Below are 24531 nucleotides of genomic sequence, written 5' to 3'. Positions count from 1 at the left end.
CTGTCTCACTGACACTTCTCCATATCCACCAGGTTCCTTCCAAGGCAGCTCCACAGTAAACTCTGGAGCTGGTTGGTGGTAAGGAGATGGCACAGTCCAATCTTGGAAAATCAATTCTTTGCTATTGGGCAATCTGAGGAGGAGAAATGTTCTAGGGCCTCTAGATTCCATTAAGGCACAGGCAACTTGTGTCTGAGAGAAGACAGTGAACACCTCCATCAGCGAGGCATGGTGGGAGGAGGGTGGCCCCTGAGGTCAGGTGGGCCTGGCCTTCAAGTCCAGCTCTGCTCCTTATGGGTCCTGCAATTCTGAGCAAGTTACCTAACCTACCTGAGCCCCAGTTCTCTCATCAGAAAATGGGGAGACCTCAACAAAATTCTAGCCAACAGAATTCAACAACATATCAAAAAAATAATTCACTATGAACAAGTGGAATTCATACCAGGTATGCATGGATGGTTTATCATTAGAAAAACAATTAATGTAATACACCATATAAATAAAATAAAAGACAAGAATCACATGATTTTATCAATTGATGCAGAAAAGGCATTTGACAAAGTTCAACACTCATTCATGATAAAAACTCTCAGCAAAGTAGGAACAGAAGGAAAATTCCTCAACATAATAAAGGGCATTTATACAAAGCCAACAGCCAACATCACTCTAGATGGAGAGAGCCTGAAAGCATTCCCACTGAGATCAGGAACCAGACAAAGATGCCCTTTATCACTGCTCTTATTCAATATTGTGCTGGAGGTCCTAGCCAGAGCAATTAGGCTAGATGAAGAAATAAAAAGCATCCAGATTGGCAAGGAAGAAGTAAAAGTATCTCTATTTGCAGATGACATGATCTTATGCACAGAAAATCCTAAGGAATCCTCAAGAAAACTACCGAAACTAACAGAAGACTTCAGCAGAGTATCGGGATACAAGATAAACATACAAAAAGCAGGTGGATTACTCTACACCAACAAAAAGAACATCGAAGAGGAAACCACCAAATCAATACCATTTACAGTAGCCCCCAAGAAGATAAAATACTTAGGAATAAATCTTACCAGAGATGTAAAATTTCTGCAAGACCAAAAGAGGCCTACATAAGTGGAAAAACATACCTTGCTCATGGATAGGAAGATTTAACATTATAAAAATGTCTATTCTACCAAAAGCAATCTATACACTTAATGCAATTCTGATCCAAATTCCAACAATATTTTTTAATGAGATGGAGAAACAAATCATCAACTTCATATGGAAGGGCAAGAGGCCCCAGATAAGTAAAGCGTTACTGAAAAAGAAGAACAGAGTGGGAAGCCTCACTCTACCTGATTTTAGAACCTATCATACCGCCACAGTAGTCAAAACAGCCTGGTACTGGAACAACAACAGATACATAGACCAATGGAACAGAATTGAGAATCCAGACATAAATCCATCCACATAAGAGCAGTTGATATTTGACAAAGGCCCCAAAACAGTTAAATGGGGAAAAGACAGTCTTTTCAACAACTGATGCTGGCATAACTGGATATCCATCTGCAAAAAAATGAAACAAGACCCATACCTCACTCCATGCACAAAAACTAACTCAAAATGGATCAAAGACCTAAACATAAAATCTAAAATGATAAAGACCATGGAAGAAAAAATAGGGACAACACTAGGAGCCCTAATACATGGCATAAAGAGTATACAAAACATTACTAACAATACAGAAGAAAAACTAGATAACTGGGAGCTCCGAAAAATCAAATACCTATGCTCATCCCAAGACTTCACCGAAAGAGTAAAAAGATTACCTACAGACTTGGAAAAAGTTTTTAGCTATGACACTTCCGATCGGCACCTGATCTCTAAAATCTACATGATACGGCAAAAACTCAACTTCAAAAAGACAAATAACCCAATTAAAAAATGGGCAAAAGATATGAATAGACACTTCACTAAAAAAGACATTCAGGCTGCTAACAAATACATGAAAAAATGCTCATGATCATTAGCCATTAGAGAAATGCAAATCAAAACTACAATGAAATTCCATGTCACTCCAACAAGGCTGTCACTAATCCAAAAAAGACAAAATAATAAATGTTGGAGAGGTTGTGGAGGGACTGGAACACTTCTACACTGCTGGTGGGAATGTAAAATGGTACAATCACTTTGTAAGCGATTTGGCGCTTCCTTAAAAAGCTAGAAATAGAACTACCATAGGATCCAGGAATCCCACTCCTTGGAATATATCCTAGAGAAATAAGAGCCTTTACACAAACAGATATATGCACACCCATGTTCATTGCAGCACTGCTTACAATAACAAAAAGATGGAAGCAACCAAGGTGCCCATCAATGGATGAATGGATAAATAAATTATGGTATATTCACACAATGGAATACTACGCATCAATAAAGAAAAATGATGAATCTGTGAAACATTTCATAACATGGAGGAATCTGGAAGGCATTATGCTGAGTGACATTAGTCAGTTGCAAAAGGACAAATATTGTATAAGACCAATATTATAAGAACTCGAGAAATAGTTTAAAGAGAGAAAAAAATATTTTTTGATGGTTATGAGAGGTGGGAGGGAGGGAGGGTGGGAGAGGGGTATCCACTAATTAGAAAGTAGATAAGAATTACTTTAGGTGATGGGAAAGACAACACACAATACAGGAGAGGACATCACAACTGGACTAAACCAAAAGCAAAGAAGTTTCCTGAATAAACTGAATGCTTTGAAGGCCAGTGTAGCAGGGGTGGGGGTTGGGTGACCATGGTATCAGGGGACATTTAAGTCAATTGGCATAATAAAATCTATTAAGAAAACATTCTGCATCCCACTTTGGAGAGTGGCATCTGGGGTCTTCAATGCTAGCAAGCGGCCATCTAAGATGCATCAATTGGTCTCAACCCACCTGGACCAAAGGACAATGAGGAACACCAAGGACATGAGGTAATTATGAGCCCAAGAGACAGAAAGGGCCACATAAACCAGAGACTACATCAGCCTGAGACCAGAAGAACCAGATGGTGTCCAGCTACAACCAGTGACTGCCCTGACAGGGAACACAACAGAAACCCCTGAGGGAGCAGGAGAGCAGTGGGATGCAGACCCCAGATTTTCATAAAAAGACCAGACTTAATGGTCCGAGTTAGGCTAGAAGGACCCTGGTGGTCATGGCCCCCAGACCTTCTGTTGACCCAGGACAGGAACTATTCCCAAAGCCAACTTTTCAAACAAGGATTGGGATGGGCAGTAGGTTGGAGAGGGATGCTGGTGAGGAGTGAGCTTCTTGGATCAGGTGGACACTTGAGACTATGTTGGCATCTCCTTCCTGGAGGGGAGATGAGAGGGTAGAGGGGGTTAGAGGCTGGCGAAATGGACACGAAAAGAGAGAGTGGAGGGAGGGAGCACGCTGTCTCTTAAGGGGGAGAGCAATTGGGTGTATGTAACAACGTGTATATAAGTTTTTGTGTGAGAGACTGACTTGATTTGTAAACTTTCACTTAAAGCACAATAAAAATTAAAAAAAAAATGGGGAGAAAAACATTTTATAGAGTTGTTGAGGCGATGTGAGGTAAGACTTAAAAAAGTGTTTGGCATGGAACGGGAATATACCAGCAGCTTTATCAAATACCTTAGATATTTTCCTTAATCAATTTATTTGCAGAACTAAAGCAGGATCAGGTTGGGGCAAAGGACGGAACTCTGGCTGGGGCTGGGTGGCGGGGGGCGTGGGGCACAAGAGACAAGGTTTCCATCAGCTTCCTTAGCTCTGTGGTACTAGGCAAAAAAATACAAAATTCTATGCCTGTTTAAAATTTTAACTTTTTTTTCTCACCATTAAACTGTTAAATGATCACTGTAGAAAATACGGATGAAAGGCAAAGAGGGAGTAAAAACACAGTCATAATTCTGTCTCCCAGAAAAGATGACTGGTGGTTATTACTGTGTTTTTCCCTCTAATCCTTTACAGATATGTTCTATATCTGTATAGGACTAGAGGGAACTATATCAGATATGTTCTATACTTATATTTGTATGTTCTATATCTGTTCTATATACACAGTACCTGTACCTCTAAAATAAATAAAATTAGCATCATACTGTATATTCAGTTGCAGACATTACTCACAACATAAGTGAAAAAAGTATTTCCTCATGAACCATGTACTCTTCACAAGCCTGGCCTTCAGGGTCTGTGAAGTATGACACGACTAATGAATCCCCTATTGCTGGGTATTCAGGTTTCTAGGACTCGATCCCCCATCCTGCCATCTCAGGCAGAAGGACCAGAAGCTTCTCTTACCATGTACAAGAGAAAAGGCCAGCTCACAAGGTGCCTGGTGATGTTTTCGCCCGTCATCTTCTCGTGGCTGTTGGGTGCAAATGTCACCAGCAAGTATGTGCCCACAACTGCCAAACCACAGCCAACAAAGGACAAGACATAGCGCCCTGCAGGTAGGGCGGAGAGAGGGTGTCACAGGACTCACTGCAGGAGATGTGCTGTTAGCAATCAAAGAACAGGCTTCTGGTTGTTCTTTTTCTTTACTTTAAAAAACAGATTATCTTCCTTAATGTTATTATTTTTTTTAACTTTAATGATGTATAACATACATACAAAAAAGTGCTTGATGAATTCTACAGAGGAAAGACACTCTTGTAATCAACACCCAGATTAAGAAAGAGCACATTACCAGGATCTCAAAAGCCCCGAGGTGCCCTCTTCCGATGCATGCTAAAACCACAATGCAGTATCAGAATGGCTAAAATAGAAAAGACAAAATACAACAAGGGCTAACAGCTAACACTATCCTGACTTCTAAAGGCCGTAATAGTTTTGCCTGTTTTCGTACTTTAATAGAAATACAGTATGTCGTTTTGTGTCTGTGTTCACTCAACATCATGTTTGTGAGATTCATCTGGGTTGTGGTGTGTAGCGGTAGTTCATTTTCACTGCTGTATTGTGTTCCATTGTGTGAATGTGACGCCATTTATTTATCCATTCTACTACTGATGAGCGTTTGAGCAGTCTCCAGGTTTGGGTTACCACAAATAATGCTGATGTGAACATTCTTGTACACGTCTTCGGAAAACATATGTATGTATTTCTGTTGGGTATAAAACTAAGACTGGAATTGCTGGGCTATAGGATATGTGCATGTTTAGCTTTAATAAAAAAAAAAAAATTTTTTTTTTTTTTTTTTTTTTTAATAGTTACTGTCAAATGGTTTTCCAAAGTGGTTGTACTAATTTATATTCCCAACAGCAGAGTCTGAGAGTTCTGGTTGCATCCCTGTCAATACTTGTTAAAAGCTGTCTTTTTGTTTTAGTAATTATGGTATTATATTGTGGTTTTAACATGCATTCCACAGGGAACATTTTAAAGCTATGAGCCATCTTAATAATCAATCAGTCAACGAATAAAACAAAATAGGACAAGCAAAGTTTCAGAGCCTACCATATACCTTTTTAAAAATTACCTAATCCTTTCCCAACTGGCTATTTAACCTACTCCTGAGGGAACTATCTACATACTATCAATATTCCAGAATGACAGAGCTTTCAGAAACTGTTAGTGGCCCAGGAGGCATGCTCCTGAGTGAAGGGTAACAGCCTCCTGCCTCTTCTCTGGGGTCCTCTCACACCCCAGCTCAACCATATCAGTTGATGAAAAGCCTGTCCAACTCAGCCTCAGGAAGTCGAAGAGGGCTGAGAATTCTGAGTTGTACTTATGGGAACCAAAGGCCACTGGACTTTTCTAAAATAGTTCTGACCACACCTATTTTATCCCACTGTCTGCACAAAATACGATACCATATTACATGTCTTTAATTTTTATTCTCAGCACAGGGCCTACATTTATGAGGTCCAGTGCTTAGATTGAAAATAAAAGACATTTGATTTTTATAAAATAGTTGTTCAATTGTTCAATGAATGAATGAACCATGGTTAAATTCAACAGAATAAATTCTGTGCTAAGATGTCCAAGCCTGATGTCTTAGGCAGGAATGGGTCTTGCTCATCTCCATGCCTGCAATGTCCAGCATAGGTCTAACATTGAGTCAGTGTTTGCTGAATTTAATGGAACTAAAAAAAAAAAAAAATTTTTTTTTTTTTTTTATATAGGGGTCCTGGTGGTGCTGTGGTTAAGCATTTGGCTGCTAACCCAAAAAGGTCAGCAGTTTGAATCCACCACTCTATTTTCTCTGAAGTGCTCACTGTGATCTAAGATTATTTTATTTAGTTGTTCATTTGTTTATTGCATTACTCTCTTTCCTCCCCCCAGTACATACACACTAGACTATAAACTCCACGAGAACAGAAACCCCATCTGTGTATCCCTGGCACCTACAATAGAGGCTGGTACTTAGTAGGTGTTTTTTGGGGGGGACACTTCTTTCCCATTCCATGGGTTTCCATGTGGAGGGACCACTAGTCATGTGACACTTTTGTCTCTTGCTCCATTGGTCCACATTTCTCAACTGGCTAGTTAAGAGCTATGGCTGCTAACCAAAAGGTCTATAGTTTGAATCTACCAGCCACTCCTTCGAAACCCTATGGGGCAGTTCTACTCTGTCCTATAGGCTCGCTATGAGTTGGGATCAACTCAATGGCAACAGGCTTACAGGTAATCTGTCAAAAGAATTTAAACACTGAGACGCTGCTTTCTTTTCTTCCTTTTCCACCCCAGTCTACACGAGGTAATAGTGCTGCATGTCTCCAATGCAGTAGTGCTGCAAACCCAAATGCTCTCCTTGGTAGGGCGGCCCCAAGGTCCAGCCTGGGTGCTGAGGGGTACGGAAAGAGAGTGTGAGCAAGTTCATTTGGTCGCATATCTGAGCCACATGCTCCAATCTAGTTTTCATTAATAATAACATATAACTTCTGATCTCCTGTGCTGTCTCCTGTATTTATCTCCCATTGCTTTAGAAATCAGTCAAGGAGAGATGGTGCCTTTTATTGGGCCTTCTAATATCCCAACAAAAGATGCTGAGTAAATATTGATGGAATGGAATGAACGAAAGTCCATTTTTAAAAGCATTACCGATGATTCTGGTGGTTTGGGAACCACTGTTTGAAAAACCCAGCTTTCAGAGGCCCATTGAGGAGGGAATATAGAATCACAGAGGCGGGTGGGAGACAGAAGATCTCTAAATTCAAATGAACAAAAAGCATAAGCATAAAATTGACAGGGCTCAAATCACTGAACTTACTCAGAAAATCTTTAGGTTTCCATTTTTCTTTGATAAATATGATTCCAATGATGGCACTAGCTGTTTTTTAAAAAAAAAGGCACAAAGAAAAGACAATTAAGGCTGCTGTCAGTCCACTGAGGTCCAACCACCCATGCCCTTCGGGTTGACTCATTTGCTCTGGATCACTGTACTGCCTAACCTCTCACTCATGCTCTCAGTAGCTTGTTTCCCTCTAGTTCCTCCGATATTCCATGTCAGAAAGGAAGGCCCCTTTCCAAGCCTTCTTGAGGACTTCCTACAAGGTCAGGAGTGCCATGTGTTGAGTATCTGTTGTGCAACAGGCTATTTATACAAGTTATTTTTGGCACGTCCAGTCTCTGAAGTGGGTACTATTATCATTTCCATTTGACAAATGGGGATACTGAGGCTAAGAGAGGTGAAGAACCCATCCACGATCACATAGCTGGTAAGGGAAGGCACGACTTGAACCCAGGACTGTTGGATGCCAGGCCTTTTATTCCTTCCATGGCAACACATCCCTTTCACATTTTCCCTCTGGTTCCTTTCTCTCCCTGACTCCCATGTTTACAGATGTCCTCAAACTCCCTAATAACTGTCATAAAGGATAGGGCTGTCAATCACTATGGACAGGGTGAAGCAGGAGAATTAGACAGGGGAGCTCTGGTGGCACAGTGGTTAAGAGCTACGGCTGCTAACCAGAAGGTCAGCAGTTCGAATCCACCAGCTGCTCCTTAGAAACCCTATGGGGCAGTTCTACTCTGCCCTATAGGGTCGCTGTGAGTCAGAATTGATTTGACAGCAATGGGTTTGCTCTTTTTGGTGTTTTCCTGAGATACAAGCAATGGGCAAAATAGAGAGATAAGGGTACAAACCTAAATACCTATAGCGGCTGGGTAGTAACATAAATGTGGAAAGAAGGTCAGATGTAGAAAAACTGGGAAAGGTAGAGACTGTGGCAAACTAATTTCCTTAACTAAAGGCATTCAAATTACAATTAAAAAAAGACTGTAGGTGGTAAAAACAGCATATTTGAAAGCTTCATTCACCTCACAGGCTGCCAGTTTACCAACCCTGGTCAAGAAAAAGAGAGCCCTATAATAGGATCAGGGAACACAAGTAGGTTTCTGCTCTTCTGTCAACTCTAGGTAATTGATAGTGGCCCCGTCAAGGCTTGCTGGGAAGGAGTGCTATAACTGATTAATGATGTCTGCCTTGGGCACAGGAGGGGACACAGAGTCACCAGGCCTCTGCCATCTCTGGTGTAGAAGAGACTCCTCTTAACTCGAGGAGGAATACAACCTGAAATATTACTTTCTCCTTTAAGTGCAGGGAAGAGCTTCCAGGCAGTGCTTGTTAGCAACACCGAAAAGAATCGTTTCAAAGCAAGTTCATTGTCCCAGCCTCTCTGTACAAAAAGCTGTTGTTCACTAATCTACTAACACCTTTTATTTAAGAAGAATTTTTTTTTGTTGTAATGCTGTCTTATGGACACTAAAGTTCCTTTGTCTTTCAGTTGGTTCAAATGCTCTGCAATACCAGTTCAGTGATTACAAAAGTCATAGAACAATGGCAGATAAGAAAGTTAATGATGTTTTAAAAATGGTATCAGTTGACGTAAAAAGCTCAGAGAGTAAGGTGAACATGTCTTTGTTAGAGGTGTTAGATACCTCAACCCTAGAAATAAAAAGCAATTCTGATAAACTTCCGAATATTAGAATCTGGAGCCAGATAGCCTCATTCGTATCCCCGCCATTCACTAGCTGTGTGCCTTTGGGTAACTTCATCTCTCTGGGCCTCAGTTTCCTCATCTGTGAAATAGGGATAGTAACAGTAGCTCCCTCCTAAGGTTGTTCGGAGGACTAAACGAATTAACATCCATGAAGTGCTTAGAACAGGGCCTGGCGTTTCTGAAGGCCTGTGTGTCAGCTATTATTATCAGTGCAAGAACTGGTTTAATGAGTATCTTTGAGCCGGGTGGTGACACTGTGGTCACGCAGGTAGGCGGGTCCTGGAAAAGAGGTGGAGTGGGGCGCTGGTCTTACCTATCACGGAGACTGCACCGAGGGGAACGATCAAGGAGAGCGGAGCAAAGGCGTAGGAGGCAAACACGCTGAGCTCGCCCAGAAGCATCAGAAACAGGCCCAGCCACCATGTCTTGGTCCTGAAATAGGCCCGTGGATCCTTGGAGCCTGCCAGGCGGATGTGGCAGTACTTCTAAAGATCCAAGAAAGAGTGTGATTTGCCCAGCCGGCTTGGGGAGAAAGGCTCTGATGCACAAATCCTGAATTCACACCCTCCTGTTCCCACTTTAAAAATTAATTGGAGAAAATTTGTTAAGATTTTTTGGAGTCCGTAGATAGGAATAAAGCAGTAGTAACTGAACTACTGGATTGTTATTCTAAGGCAAAAACCCAAAAACCATTGCCATCAAGGCAATTCTGACTCATAGTGACCCTACAGGACAGAGTAGAACTGCCCCATAGAGTTTCCAAGGAGCATCTGGTAGATTCAAACTGCTGACCTTTTGATTAGTAGCCATAGATCTTAACCACTATGCCAGCAGGGTTTCCATTATTCTAAGGCAGTAGCTCCCAAACTGACTGAGAATCTGTAAAAATTTCCTGGGATGCTTTGAAAAAAATATGCCTGTCTGGGCCCCATCCTCAGGGTTGGCCTCTGTAGGGATAGGTCAGGCCTGGAAGTCTGCATTTATAACACACATCATGGGCCACATGCAGCCTGGGGAAGGAACCCTGGTCTAAAGACCCCCACGTTAGCCTGGCCCTGGGCCTGAGCATCTCCCTCTAACTGTAGCTCCCAGGACTTCTCATATCTGGGATACCCACTTAGCCACCCTCTCATGTCAAAGTGCTGGTGGCTTTTGCTGGGCAGCCATGTAGGATCTGTGGACTTTGCCCTCACTGGGGTAGATACGGAAGCCCTGGTGGTGGTGTGGTTAAGTGCTACGGCTGCTAACCAAAAGGTCGGCAGTTCAAATCCACTAGGCACTCCTTGGAAACTCTATGGGGCAGTTCTACTCTGTCCTGTAGCGTCACTATGAGTCAGAATCGACTCAATGGCAATGGGTTTTTTTTTTTTTTTTGGTTTGGGGTGGATACCTGGCTCAAGCAAGGCCCGTGTTCTTTCTTCTGGAAATGTGGACTGGGACACAGAAACCGAAGCAGTAACTACAGAAGGTGAGGAAGCCATGTTGACTGAGAGGACCAAGTTGGCCATTTGGGGAGGTTGGTATTGGGGGCTCTCTTGGAAGGAGTACAGGCAGAATGCTCCTTAGAAGTGAGGATGGTGAGACTTTGTCTCATGTACTTTGGACATGCTACCAGGAGGGAGCAGTCTCTGGAGAAGGACATCATGCTTGGTAACATAGAGGGTCAGGGAAAAAGAGCAAGACTCTCAACGAGACAGACTGCCATAGTGGCTGCAACAATGGACTCAAACATAGCAACAACTGTGAGGATGGTGAGGTCTGGACAGCATTTAGCTCTGTTGTACGTAGGGTCCCTATGAGTCAAAACTGCCTCAACGGCACCTAACAACAACGTAATGGGGCTGCATGGAAGCAAGTAAATAAGCAGAGATGCTGGTCTGTAGGGAGAAAGGAATGAACCAGACAAGCAGATAAGAGTCCATGCAGCTTCACAAATACATGGAAACACACGCATGAGCTGAGATGTATAAGGTACAGATGTGCAAGGAACACACGCATGTTCATACAGATTACAGGCCACTGCCTGGGCTGGTGGAGGGGACTTGGCCAGTGTGCTACGAGACTTTATCCTTTGAGCAGGTGTCAAGAGTTTGGGTTTCCCAGAAGCAGTCTCGGAGACTTAGATGCAGGTAGCTTATTTGGGAGGTGATTTCAGGAAGCACAAATAAGGGAGTGGGGAAGTGAGACAGGGAAGGGAGAAGAGCCAGTGAAAAGTGCACTCATTAATAAGCCATTTACCACTGGGGACAACTGGGCTTCATCCTGGGCCCTCTGAGAAACCCTGTGAAACTAGCCTCACAATCATTCTACCAGAGGATGGAGCCTGGAGCATTTACTCCTTAAGCTATCAGCTCGCTCAAAACCACAGCTGCAGGGGAACTCAGGTGGGCCCAGGGGATTTGGTGAGGTGTATCGACAGCACCTGCTAGCCAGCAGGGCATTCCTGAAGGCTTTTAAGTAATGGAGAGTGCTATAATCAGAGTTAAGTTTATAAAAAGATAATTCTGGGTAGCCTTGTATAAGGCAGATGGGAGGCCAAAGAGGAGGTCACTGTAATAGCTCAAAGAGAGAAGGTGAGGACCTGAGCTAGGGGGTGATAGTGGGCAGGGTGGGGCACGGGGGTGCACAGAATCAGGAGAGATTCTAGAACAACACACAAGGTATTGTTACAGGCCCAGCCCAGGGATGAGTAGGCAATGTCCCACAGAGAAGAGGCAGCTCGACTGGGACAGGATACCCAGACCTACCCCCTGTATCTCTGCCCCAGACAGTGCTGGTGGCTGGAACTTACCTGGAGGTTAAGTGCAATGCTGACCACGAGGTGTCCGAAAATTGCCAAGAGGGCGCCAATCAAGTTTTCCTATAAGGAAAGTTCACAGGAGCAGGCATGAGTTAGACCTAAGCCAAGGTGTCCCGGGGCACATTTGAGACCCAACTGTTTGCTGTCCCAAAACAAAACCAGAAAAATAATATCCATCTCAAAGCCACATCTCACATCCTCTATTGGAATTTTACTACCCAAGGTTAATCTGGCTGCCTTGCTGGTTTATAAAACACTGTCCCAAGATGGAAACTTCCAGAAGCACTATCCTTTGGCTGTCTCACCACAATGACCCGATGAGATTAACCCATTCCACTACTCCCCTTAAGGTGTTGTCCTGTCACCATCTAGTGCAAAAACACAACATTCAGAAATCAAAATTTACAAGAGAAACACAGGCAGGGAAACCATTTGCCATTTTATCATTAGATTGTTTGTGTTCCCAGAGGGGTCTCAATGAGACTTCTTCAGCTGGCTAATTGCTTAAAAAAACTGCTTAGGACCTTTAAAATTATTTAATTTACAAAAACTTAATCTACATCACCTTAAGAATTCCTTAGCATGCTATTTTTTCAATTTATAAAACAATTACCATATACGCATTCATTGTGGAATAATTAGGGAATATAGAAAAATAAAAAGAATAACAACAACAGCAAAGAAAAAACCACCAGTAATTTTATAACCTAGTAGTACATGTTTATTACTACAAACATTTTGGTTCTTATTCTGATAAACTTTTTTCTTTTCATAAATTTAGATGTCAATCAAAATGTTAATTCATTTTACAAAAATAAGATTACCATCTGTTTTATAATCTTTTCTTTTACTTAACATATTGTAAGCACATTGCTCTGTTAGATGTGAATTGGATATCTAATTCATCATTTTTAATAAATGTAAAATAACTCATCTTATGGCTATATCATATTTTATATAATTGCTCCTTTATTATTTTATATTTAGGCTGTTTGGGTTTTTTTCTTTTTTTGTACCAATATTGTGATGAATATTGTCATGGATTGAATTGTGTCCCCCAAAAATATGTGCATCAATTTGGCTAGGCCATGATTCCCAGTATTGTGTGATTTGCCATCTAATGTGATTTTTCTATGTGTTGTAAATCCTACCTCTGATGTTAATGAGGTAGTATAGGTGGCAGTTGTGTTAGTGAGGCAGGATTCAGTCTACAAAACTCGATTGTGTCTTGAGGCAATCTCTTTTGAGATATAAAAGAGAGAAGTGAGCAGAGAAATGGGGGTGGAGGGGTACAACCTCATACCACCAAGAAAGCAGCACAGGAGCACAGTGTGTCCTTTGGATCTGGGGTTCCTGCGTGGAGAAGCTCCTCGTTCAGGGGAAGATTGATGAGAAGGACCTTCCTCTAGAGCCGACAGAGAGAGAAAGCCTTCCCCTGGAGCTGAGGCCCTGAATTTGGACTTCTGGCCTACTGGACTGTGAGGAAATAAATTTCTTTTTGTTAAAGTCATCCACTGGTGATATCTGTTATAGCAGCACTAGATGACAAAGACAAATATCTTGGTTCATCTTTCTATTGATTATTCTGTTGGAATAAATTCTTAAAATTGGGTGAAAGCTTAGCATTTAAACCAAAAAAGTAAGGTTTTGGGGCTTCCAAGTTCAGGTCTTATAGCTTCTGCTTTTGCTCAGAAGAGAACCCAGCCACATGTAAAGAAATCCAGCCTATCCCTAACGAGTGAGGGAGGCCAAGTGAAGGAGAGCCAAACAGAATATAAGTAGGACAAGCTGACATCAAGAAAGAGAAGCTCAGCCATGTAAGCCAGCTGCCAGTTGATTAAACTATTTCAGCTGCAGCTACAGATGTGAGTGAGGCCATCTTGGATTTTTGAGCCCCAGTCCCAGTTGAGCACTCCAAATGATACCACATGGAACAGAGATGAGCCATCTTTGCTGAGCCCTGCCCAAATTCTTGACTTACAGAGTCAGGAGCAATAAAATGGTTTTTGTTTTAAGCTACTTAGGTTTTCGGTGGTTTGTTACGCAGCACTAGCTGATACGCCATTATTAGCGGACCAAAGCTGTTGAATGATCCATCAGTTTTGGGCCCAAACTCAAGATCTGATTCTTTTGCAGCCACTTATTAATGGGTAGCTTTGATCTTCTGTCTGATTTGCATATGAATCACTCTACCAATTGGTTGGTTTCCTCCCTTTTGGGGCCCAGTTAAGGCATTTTTTATCTGGCTCTAAAAGCTCTTTAAGGTCATCCCATGAACTCAGCATACATTTATTTAACTTTTCATTACTTTTTTTTAACGAGATAAAATTTATATAACATTAAATTCACCATTTACCCTTTTCAAAGTGTACACTTTGTTAGTTTTTGGTATATTCACGATGTTGTGCAACCATCACAACTATCTAATTCCAGAACATTTTCATCATCCCAAAAAGCAATCCCGTATCCATTAGCAGTCACTCCCAATTCTTTTCTTTCCCCATTCCCTGGTAACCACTAAGCTACTTTCTATTTCTATAGATTTACCTATTCTGGACATTTCATATAGATGGAATCGTACAATATGTGGCCTTTTGTGCTTGGTTTATTTCATTTTGCGTAATGTTTTCAAGGTTCATCTATGCTGTAGCATGTATCAGGACTTCATTTGTATGGCCAAATAATATTCTATTGTAGAAATACACCATATTTTGTTTACCGATTCATCAGTCGGTAGATGTTTGGGTTGTTTCTCCTTTCTGGCTATTATGAATAATGCTGCTATGAATATTTTTGTATAAGTTTCTATGCAAACATGTTTTTAATTCTCTTGGGTATATACCACTTGGAGTGAAATCGTTAAGTCACACGGTAACTCTATGTGCAACTTTTTGACAAACTTACAAACTGTTTTCCACAGCAGCTGCACTAATTTACATTCCCACCAGTAATGAAGTTTCCCGATTTCTCAATATCCTTGCCAACACTTGTTATTGTCCATATTTTTTAATTTTAGCTGTTCTAGTGGATGTGAAGGGAGCCTTAGCGGTACAATGGTTAAGCACTTGGCTGCTAACCAAAACGTGGGCAGTGTGAAACTACCCAGTGGCTCCGTGGGACAAAAACCTGGTAATATGGTCTGGTAAAAATTACAGCCTAGAAAACTTTATGGGGCAGTTCTACTCTGTTACAACGGGTTGCTACGAGTTGAGATCAACTTGAGGGCACCTAATAACAACAACAATGGATGTGAAGGAGTCCCTGAGTGGCACAAAGAGTAAAGTCCTCTATTTTCTAGCTGAAAGGTTGGTGGTTCAAACCCACCCAGGGGCACCTCAGGAGACAGGCCTGGAAATCTGCTTCCAAAAGGTCACAGCCGTGAAAACCCTATGGAACAGAGTTCTACTCAACATACATGGAGTTGTCAGGAGTCGACTGATGGCAACTAACAGCAATGGGGTGTGAAGTAGTATTTTATTGTGGTTTTGATTTGCATTTCCCTAGTTACTAATGATTTTGAGCATATTTTCATATTCTTACTGAGTATTTACATATATCTTTGGAGAAGTGTTTATTCAAAATTCTTTGTTCATTTTTTAATTGGGTGCCACTCCTAAGCAAAATGAACAACAAGGTGCATTGCTTGAAGTTCTGCCCCTGGGAGGACTTCCCTTCACTGCTGTCTCTCAGGGATGTCCAAGAATGGGGCTGCAGTGCTGCAGCTGTCCACTTTTGGGGCTTGCATATCACACAGGACCATTTGTAAACCAAAAAATACCTACAACTAGACCAATCAACAACATCATGATAAATGAGAAAGAAATTGAACTTGCCAAGGATTTTATTCTTCTTGGGTTAACATCAACACCCATAGAAGCAGCAGTCAAGAAATCAAACGACACATTGCATTGGGCCAATCTGCTGCAAAAGACCTCTTTAAAGTGTTAAAAACCAAAGGTGTCACTTTGAGGACTAAGGTGTACTTGACACAAGACATGGTCTTTTCAATTGCCTCATGTGCATGGGAAAGCTAGACAATGAATAAGGAAGACCGAAGAAGAATTGATGCCTTTGAAATATGGTGTTGGCCAAGAACACAGAATATACCATGGACTGACAAAAGAACAAACATGTCATCACGAGGGACCAGTCCCTGGAGAAAGATATCATGCTTGGTCAAGTAGAGGGTCAGTGAAAAAGAAGACAACCCTAAATGAGATGGATTGACACAGGGGCTGCAACAATAGGCTTAGACACAGTAACGACTGTGAGGATGGTGCAGAACTGGGCAATGTTTGTTCTGTAGCTATGAGTCAGAGCTAACTTGACAATACCTAACAACAGCAAAAATTTCTCCTACAACTACATCAGTTATTTTTTTTAGTTGTCCTGGGGATTATTATAAACAACTTAATTCATAACAATCTGGTTTGGATTAATATCAATTTAATCACAATAGTATATAAAAACTGCTCCTATATGGCTTGTCCTACTCTGCCCCACCTCCAAATATGCTATTATTGTGAAAATTTCTTTAACACCTTTTAAAACTTAATCACTTGATATGAGTTGACATAATTCTGCATTCTTTCCACTTAAAAATGATATCCAGTTGGATTCTTCATATCTCTCATCTTTGGTGATCCATACTAGGTACTCAGTTTATGTTCCTGAACAAATGGCTTAATCTGAATACAAATAAACAACAATACAAAGAAGAATGTGAAACATGTCATAAGAGAGAAATACTGACATAGAGATGGAATTTCAAAGGAAGAATTCATTCTGGGCATGAGGTCTGAACTACTTGGCTCAATGTCATGTGGCAAAGGGAGTAGAAGGGCCGTAACTAAAACCCAGACTCTAAGACTTCCAGCCTGAGTTTTTTCTAAATGCCTGGCATCGTCTTCTGCCTCCACACAGCACCCAGCCCAAGGATGCTCATACCCAACACTCCACCAACATTTATAGACAGCAGATGGCAACCTGCAAGGGACAGGATTTCCTTCTAATTTTGGGATGACGTCATACTCCTAAGGAACTGCTATAGCACAAGAAATGGGTGGGAAGGTGATTATTAAAAAGTCAGGCTCTGGCGTTAAGACAGACCTCGGCTTGAATCCAGTCTCCATGACTCATGACAACATGACCTGGGCACATCTCTGAGCATCTGTTTCCTCATGATCTATAAAAATGCAGCTATTAAGATTACTTACCCTCAGGGTAGCTGCAAGGGTGAAAAAAAGATAATCCGGTGGAAATAACAGAGCACAGTTCCCGGCACAAGTCACAGGGATCAGGAAAGCAGGTTTCTTTATTACAGGACTTCTCAGAGCCTTCAATAAATATTAACTATCTTAGTTAGGAACACATCCATCAGCCAACGATGGGATGTCGTGGGAACCTCCTATGTGCCAGGTATGTGCTAGTAGGAGGTGGTCAGCTCTACTAGAGAGAGTTCAGCCTTCAGAAACCAGTAGAGCAGGCTGGTTGTAAAGATTAGAAATGATGATGACAGTGACAGTGACAAACATTTACTGAGCATTTACTATGTGCCAAGTATTATTCTAAGTGTTTCATATTTCATTTAATCCTCACAAGAACCCTATGAGGTAGACACTATTATTATCTAATTTTATAGTGAGGAAACTGAGGCACAGAGGGTAAGAAAAAACTGGTAACTGGCTGAAGCAGGATTGGATCACAAGCAGCCTGATGTCAGAGCCCATGTTCTTAACTGTTATGCCAAACTATGCAATATATAAAAAGTTCTAGGACAGTGCCTCAAACAGAAGAGGGATTCATAAATAGTAGCTATTATCGAGGTCCCTGGGTGGCACGAGCTGTTTGTGATTGGCTGCCAATGTAAAGGTTACTGCCTTAAACTCACCCAGAGGCTCTGTAGAAGAAAGGTTTGCCAAACTGCTTCCATAAAGATAACAACCAAGAAAACCGTACATAGCAGTTCTACTCTGTAACACATGGGGTTGCCATGAGTCTGAATCAGCAGGATGACAATTTTTTTTTTTTTAAATCAGGGGCTGGGAAATTTATGCCTGACCCTACAGCTCCCAGACTAGTGTAGAATATAGATACTTAGAATATTAAAATGTATTACAGGTGGTATAATTTGTCTTACTGAATGTGTTGCTGTGCTGTTGGAAGCTATGCCACCTGGTATTTCAAATATCAGCAGGGACACCCATGCTGGACAGATTTTGCTGGAGCTTCCAGACTAAGACACACTGAGAAGAAGGACCTGGCAATCCACTTCTGAAACAATTAGCAAGGGGAAAACCTTATGGATAGCAGCGGAACACTGACAGATATAGTGCCCAAAGATGAGCCCCTCAGGGTGGAAGGCACTCAAAATAGGATTACGGAAGAGCTGACTCCTTAAAGTAGAATTGATCTTAATAACCTGGATGGAGTAAAGCTTTCAGGATCTTCATTTGCTGATGTGGCATAACTTGAAATGAGAAGAGAAGAAACAGCTGCAAACATCTGTTAGTAAAGTGGAATATACGAAGTATGAATCAAGGAAAACTGAAAGTTGTCAAAAATGAACTGGAATACATAAAGATCAATATCCTAGGCATTAGTGAGTGAAATGGACTGATGTTGGCCATTTCGAGCCAGACCATCATATGGTGCTGGGAATGATAAATTGAAGAGGATGGTATCAAATTATCATCAAAAAGAACATTTCAAGATCTATCCTGAAGTACAATGCCGTCAGTGATAGGGTAATATTTACATGCCTACAAGGAAGACCAGCTAATACTATTATTATTCAAACTGACACACCAACCACTAATACCAAAGATGAAGATATTGAAGACTTTTACCAACTTCTGCAGTCTGAAGTTGATCAAACATGCAATCAAGATGCATCGATAATTACTGGTAATTGGAATGCAAAAGTTGGAAGAAGGATTGGTAGTTGGAAAATATGGACTTGGTGATAGGAACGAAACTGGAGATCACATGATAAAATTTTACAGGACAATGACTTATTCATGGCAAACGCCTTTTTTCACCAACCTCAACAGTGACTATACATGTGGACCTTGCTAGATGGAATACACAGGAATCAAATTGACTATATCTGTGGAAAGAGATGCTGGAGAAGCTCAATATCATCAATCAGAACACAGCCGGGGCCAACTGTGGAACAGACTATCAATTGCTCATATGCAAGTTCAAGTCAAAGCTGAAGAAAATTAAAACAAGTCCACGAGAGCCAAAATATTACCTTGACTGTATCCCACCTGAACTTGGAGACCATCTCAAGAATAGATTTGATGCACTGAACACTAATGACCGAAGACTAGATGAGCTGTGGAGTAACTTCAAAGAATTTACATGAGGAAAGCAAAAGGTCATACATGAAACAAGAAAAGGTCATTAAAAAGACCAAAATGGATGTCAGAAGAGACTCTGGAACTGGCACTTGAACACAGAGTAGCTAAAGCAAAAGGAAGAAATGATGAAGTAAAAGAGATGAACAGAAGATTTCGAAGAATGGCTCGAGAAGACACAGTAAAACATTATAGCGAAATGTGGAAAGACTTGGAGCTAGAATACCAAAAGGAAAGAACACACTTGGCATTTCTCAAGCTGAAAGAATTGAAGAAAAAATTCATAACGGTGCTCATGAGGAATCTGCACATGGATCAAGAGGCAGTCATTCAAACAGAATAAGGGGATACCATGGTTTAAAGTCAGGAAAAGTGTGCATTGGGGTTGTATCCTTTCACCATATCTATTCAATCTGTATGCTGAGCAAATAATCTGAGAAGCTAGACTATATGAAGAAGAACGGGGCATCAAGATTGGAGGAAGACTCATTAACAACCTGCGTTATGCAGATGAAACGACCTTGCTTGCTGAAAGTGAAGAGGACTTGAAGCACTTACTGATGAAGATCAAAGACCACAGCCTTCGGTATGGATTGCACCTCAACATAAAGAAGACAAAAATCCTCACAACTGGACCAATAAGCAGCATCATGATAAACAGAGAAAAGATTGAGGTTGTCAAGGATTTCATTTTATTTGGATACACAATCAACACCCATGGAAGCAGCAGTCAAGAATCAAAAGACACGTTGCATTGGGCAAATCTGCTGCAAAAGACCTCTTTGAAGTGTTAAAGAGCAAAGATGTCACCTTAAGGACTAAGGTGCACCTGATCCAAGCTATGGTGTTTTCAATTGCCTCATATGCATGTGAAAGCTGGACAATGACTAAGGAAGATGGAAGAAGAATTGACATCTTTGAATTGTGGTGTTGGAGAAGAATATTAAATATACCACGGACTGCCAGAAGAATGAACAAATCTGTCTTGGAAGAAGTACAACCAGAACGCTCCTTAGAATCCAAGGATGGTGAGACTATGTCTCACATACTTTGGACATGTTATCCAGAAGGAACCGTTCCTTGGAGACGGACATTATGCTTGGTAAGGTAGAGGGTCAACGAAAAAGAGGAAGACCTTCAACGAGATGGATTGGCGCAGTGGCTGCAGCAATGGGCTCAAGCATACCAACAATTGTGAGGATGGCACAGGACCTGGCAACGTTTCATTCTATCGTGCATGGGGTCACTGTGAGTCAGAATCGTCTGGACAGCACCCAACAACAACAACATCATGAATATCACATGCAAGTAAAATTATCCTGAAGATAATTCAAAAACAGTTGCAGCAGTACATTGACAGGGAACTGCTGGAAATTCAAGCTGGATTCAGAAGAGGACATGGGACAAGGGATATCATTGCTGATGTCAGATGGATCTTGGCTGAAAGCAAAGAATACCAGAATGATGTTTACCTGTGTTTTAATGACTATGATAAAGGCATTTGACTGTGTAGATCATACCAAATTACGTAACATTGAGAAGAACTGGAATTCCTGGACACTTAATTGTGCTCATGCAGAACCTGTACTTAGACTAAGAGGCAGTTGTTTGAATAGAACAAGAGGATGCTGCATGGTTTAAAATCAGGGTCATATCCTTTCACCATACTTGTTCAATCTGTATCCTAAGCTGGACTCTATGAAGAAGGACATGGCATCAGGACTGGAGGAAGGCCCATTAACATCCTGTGAGATATGGATGACACAATCTTGCTTGCTGCAAGTGAAGAGAACTTGAAGCACTTATTGATGAAGATCAAAGACCACAGCCTTATATAGATTATACCTGAACATAAAACAAAAATCCTCACAGCAGGACCAATAAACAACATCATGATAAACAGAGAAAAGACTGAAGTTGTCTTAGTCATCTAGTGCTGCGATAACAGACATACCACAATTGGATGGCTTTAACAAAGAGAAATTTATTCTCTCACAGTCTAGTAGGCTACAAGTCCAAATTCAGGGCATCAGGTCCAGGGAAGGACTTTCTTCTCTCTGTCGACTCTGGAGGAAGGTCCCTGTCATCAGTCTTCCCTTGGTCTGGGAGCATCTCAGTGCAGGAACCTCAGGTCTAAAGGACGTGCTCTGCCCCTGACATTGCTTTCTAGGTGGCATGAGGTCCCCCGTCTCTCTGCTCACTTCTCTCTTTCATATCTCAAAAGAGACTGGCTTAAGACACTATCTAATCTTGTAGATCTCATCAATATAACTGGCACTAATCCATCGTATTATATCATCATGATAGGATCTACAACACTATGAGTTGTAAAAAAAAAACTAGCTATGAGTCGGAATTGACTCGACGGCACTGGGTTTGGTTTTTTTTTTAGGCAAAGCACATCAGATGATAAAATCATAATCATATAATGATACAAGGAAATCATGATCTAGCCAAGTTGACAGATACTTTTGGGGAACAAAATTCAATCCATGACAGTTGTCAAGGATTTCATCTTACTTGGATCCACAATCAACACCCATGGAAGCAGCAGTTAAGAAATCAAACGATGTATTTGCATTGGGCAAATCTGCTGCAAAATAACTCTTTAAAGTATTAAAAAGCAAAGATGTCACTTTAAGGACTAAAGCATGCCTGACCCAAGCCATTGTATTTTCAATTGCCTAATATGCATGAGAAAGCTGGACAATGAATAAAGAAGACCAAAAAAGAATTGATGCCTTTGAATTCTGGTGTTGGTGAAGAATACTGAAAATGCGATTGACTGCCAGAAGAACCAACAAATCTGTCTTGGAAGACGTACAGCCAGAATTAAAAGCATGGCTGAGAGTTTGTCTCACATACTGTGGACATGTTATCAGGAAAGACCAGTCCCCGGAGAAGGACATCATGCTTGGTAAAGTAGAGGGTCAGCCAAAAAGAAGAAGACCCTCAACAAGACGGACTGAAATGGTGGCTGCAATAGGCTCAAACACAGCAACAATTGTGAGGATGGCACAGGACTGGGCAATGTTTCATTCTATTGTGCAGGAGGTTACTATGAGTTGGAACCAACCTGATGGCACCTAACAACAACAACACAAGAGCAATGGCAATACAGAGGATGGAAGAAATGGCATTCTAGACATTCATTCATTAGTTCATTGCCTAATATGCAGCATTCCCTGTCTCTGTCCTTATGGTGTGTAATGGTTAAGGTTGTGTGTCAACTTGGCTGGGCCACAATCCTCAGTGATTTGATAGCGGTATGATGGTGTGATCACTTCCATGGAGAGATTTGATATTATGCGATCACCATCACAATGGGGTCTGCTGTGAGTAGTCAATCGGCGAAGAGGGAGTTTCCTAGGGCATGCGGCCTGAATTGAATATAAGTGGATATTCCGGCAAGGCTTGGGGCTTTTGCTCTTCCTGGGTCCGGCAGATCCTGTTCATCTGATCTCAGGTTCTTGGGACTTAAGCTGGCGATCTTTGGGATTCGTTGATCTTCACAGCCTGTGAACAAGAGCCCTGCTTCTGACCTGCTGACCTCGGGATCACCAGTCTCTGTGGCTATGTGTATCAGGAGAAGCCTGACCCACGAACTCAGGAAGTTCCAGCCTCTACAACCACGTGAGCCATTTCCTTGATATAAATCTCTCTCTCTATATATATATTTATATGCTTTACTGGTTTTGCTTTGCTAGAGAACCCAGCCTAAGACATGGAATATATATTAAACAACAGATTATTTAATCACAGTGCAGTTAGTGCTACTTAGGAGAAGCACAGGGCACTCAAAGAATGTATGACAGGGGCCTGATCTAGGGTGCAGGCAGATCGAGGGTCACGGGAGGTCAGGAAAGACTTCTCTGAGGAATGACCTCCAAAAGGAGACCTGAAGGATTAGAGGGGTAGGGTGGGTTGGAGAAAGCCATTTCACCAACAGCCCCTGGGAAGCTCCCGAGGTGGGAACAAACATGGTGGCTCTGAGGAACAGAAAGAAAACCAATGGGGAGACAAGACCCAGGAAAAAGTGGGGTCAAAAGCAAAGAGAGGTAAAAGAGGGATATGTGTGAGAGTTTGAGATCGGATAAGGGGTTCTATGTGGCTGGGGAGGGGTCTGGTAAAGATATATGGAAACCAGAGTACCCAGGGTGAAGGCCTAAGGGATGGGCCCCAGATTGGGGGGAGTCTCCTTTCTTATCCCAATGAGTCTGGATGTGGTCTTGAAAGTAATAGGGAGGCTCTGAGTGATGTCATCCTGACTATGTTTCTAAAAGAGAAATCAAGTTGGCAAGGACTAGACGGTCTGTCTAACTGGGGGCCCCAGAGATTTTTCTCTCAACAAGGGGTTTGCTGATACTGCCAGTTTTAAAGGCTTAATCACCACATCCTCATTTCTATCTCTGCTCTTTGCTAGCTTCCAGTAGCGCCCCTTTCCCACCTCACCCTTCACTACAACTTTCTCCCACTTTATCAAAGGATGGTTTATCCTTCAGTCATCCTAGAATCTTACCCTGGTACATTGCTCCAAGTTGTAAAAACCACTAGGAAACCAAGGGAAATTTAGAAATTGTTTCCCGGGACATTTCTTTAGTGATAATCAAGGTACTGTAATACCAGTTACAGGGATTGCTATTTTTTTTCTCTGTCTCATATATTCCTATTAAGGCATGATATCAGAATTGGCCCTTGTTGGGATATTCTGAAACTAGAGTCTGATTTGACTGATGGTTAGCCAATGAGGCCTAGTTTTGTTAATTAGATGATTAAAAAACAAAAAAACAAAACCAGTTGCTGTTGAGTTGATGCCGACTCACGGCAACCCCATGTGTTTAAGAACAGAACTGTGCTCCACCGGGTTTTCGATGGCTGATTTTTTGGAAATAGACTGTCAGGCCTTTCTTCTGAGGTGCCTCTGGGTGGACTCCAACCACCAACCTTTTGGTTAGCAGCCAAGCATGTGAGCCATAGGTACCACCCAGGGACTCCTAATTTGATTATATTCCAGATATATTACATCAGTTGAATGAGCCAAATCTGCAGTTCCAAGTTTAACAAAAATATATTCAAAGCATGCAATAAAAGCGTTCTACAGTTAAAACATATGGATAAATATTTGTATTATACTTATTAAATTAGATATACAAACATATGTATTAAGATATACTACAGGCAAAGATGTAACAAAATTAACAACATTTCAATTTCCCCAACTCTTTCTGTATTATCAGTTTAACGCAGGGTGCCTCTAAGTGAAAAATGTATGGACATAATCGATCATGCCTTTTTGTAAGCTTTACAGAAATCGTGAAAGTAAAATAAGTTATGTTGTAAATTAGGTGTTTCTAATACTTTGCTTTGAATGGAAACGAAGGAGGCCCTAAACATATTGTTAGCCAATAGATTGATAAAA

At 41.4% G+C, this 24531-nt stretch overlaps 1 protein-coding gene across 2 annotated transcripts in view; it reads right to left on the bottom strand.

Annotated features, from left to right (window-relative positions):
* NIPAL3 (NIPA like domain containing 3) overlaps positions 1-24531 on the bottom strand; it is a 70110-nt gene that overhangs the window by 27871 nt on the left and 17708 nt on the right. For both annotated transcript variants that reach the window (XM_003415243.4, XM_023554366.2), the window contains exons 3-6: positions 11743-11811; positions 9265-9436; positions 7220-7279; positions 4312-4457 (exon numbers count right to left, since the gene is read on the bottom strand). In XM_003415243.4, coding sequence (XP_003415291.1) covers positions 4312-4457; positions 7220-7279; positions 9265-9436; positions 11743-11811 — 447 coding nt within the window. The remainder of the gene's footprint in view (positions 1-4311; positions 4458-7219; positions 7280-9264; positions 9437-11742; positions 11812-24531) is intronic.

Source organism: Loxodonta africana, chromosome 3 (assembly GCF_030014295.1).
Source record: "Loxodonta africana isolate mLoxAfr1 chromosome 3, mLoxAfr1.hap2, whole genome shotgun sequence".
Lineage (NCBI taxonomy): Eukaryota > Metazoa > Chordata > Mammalia > Proboscidea > Elephantidae > Loxodonta > Loxodonta africana.
This window is presented reverse-complemented; position numbering and strand designations above follow the sequence as displayed.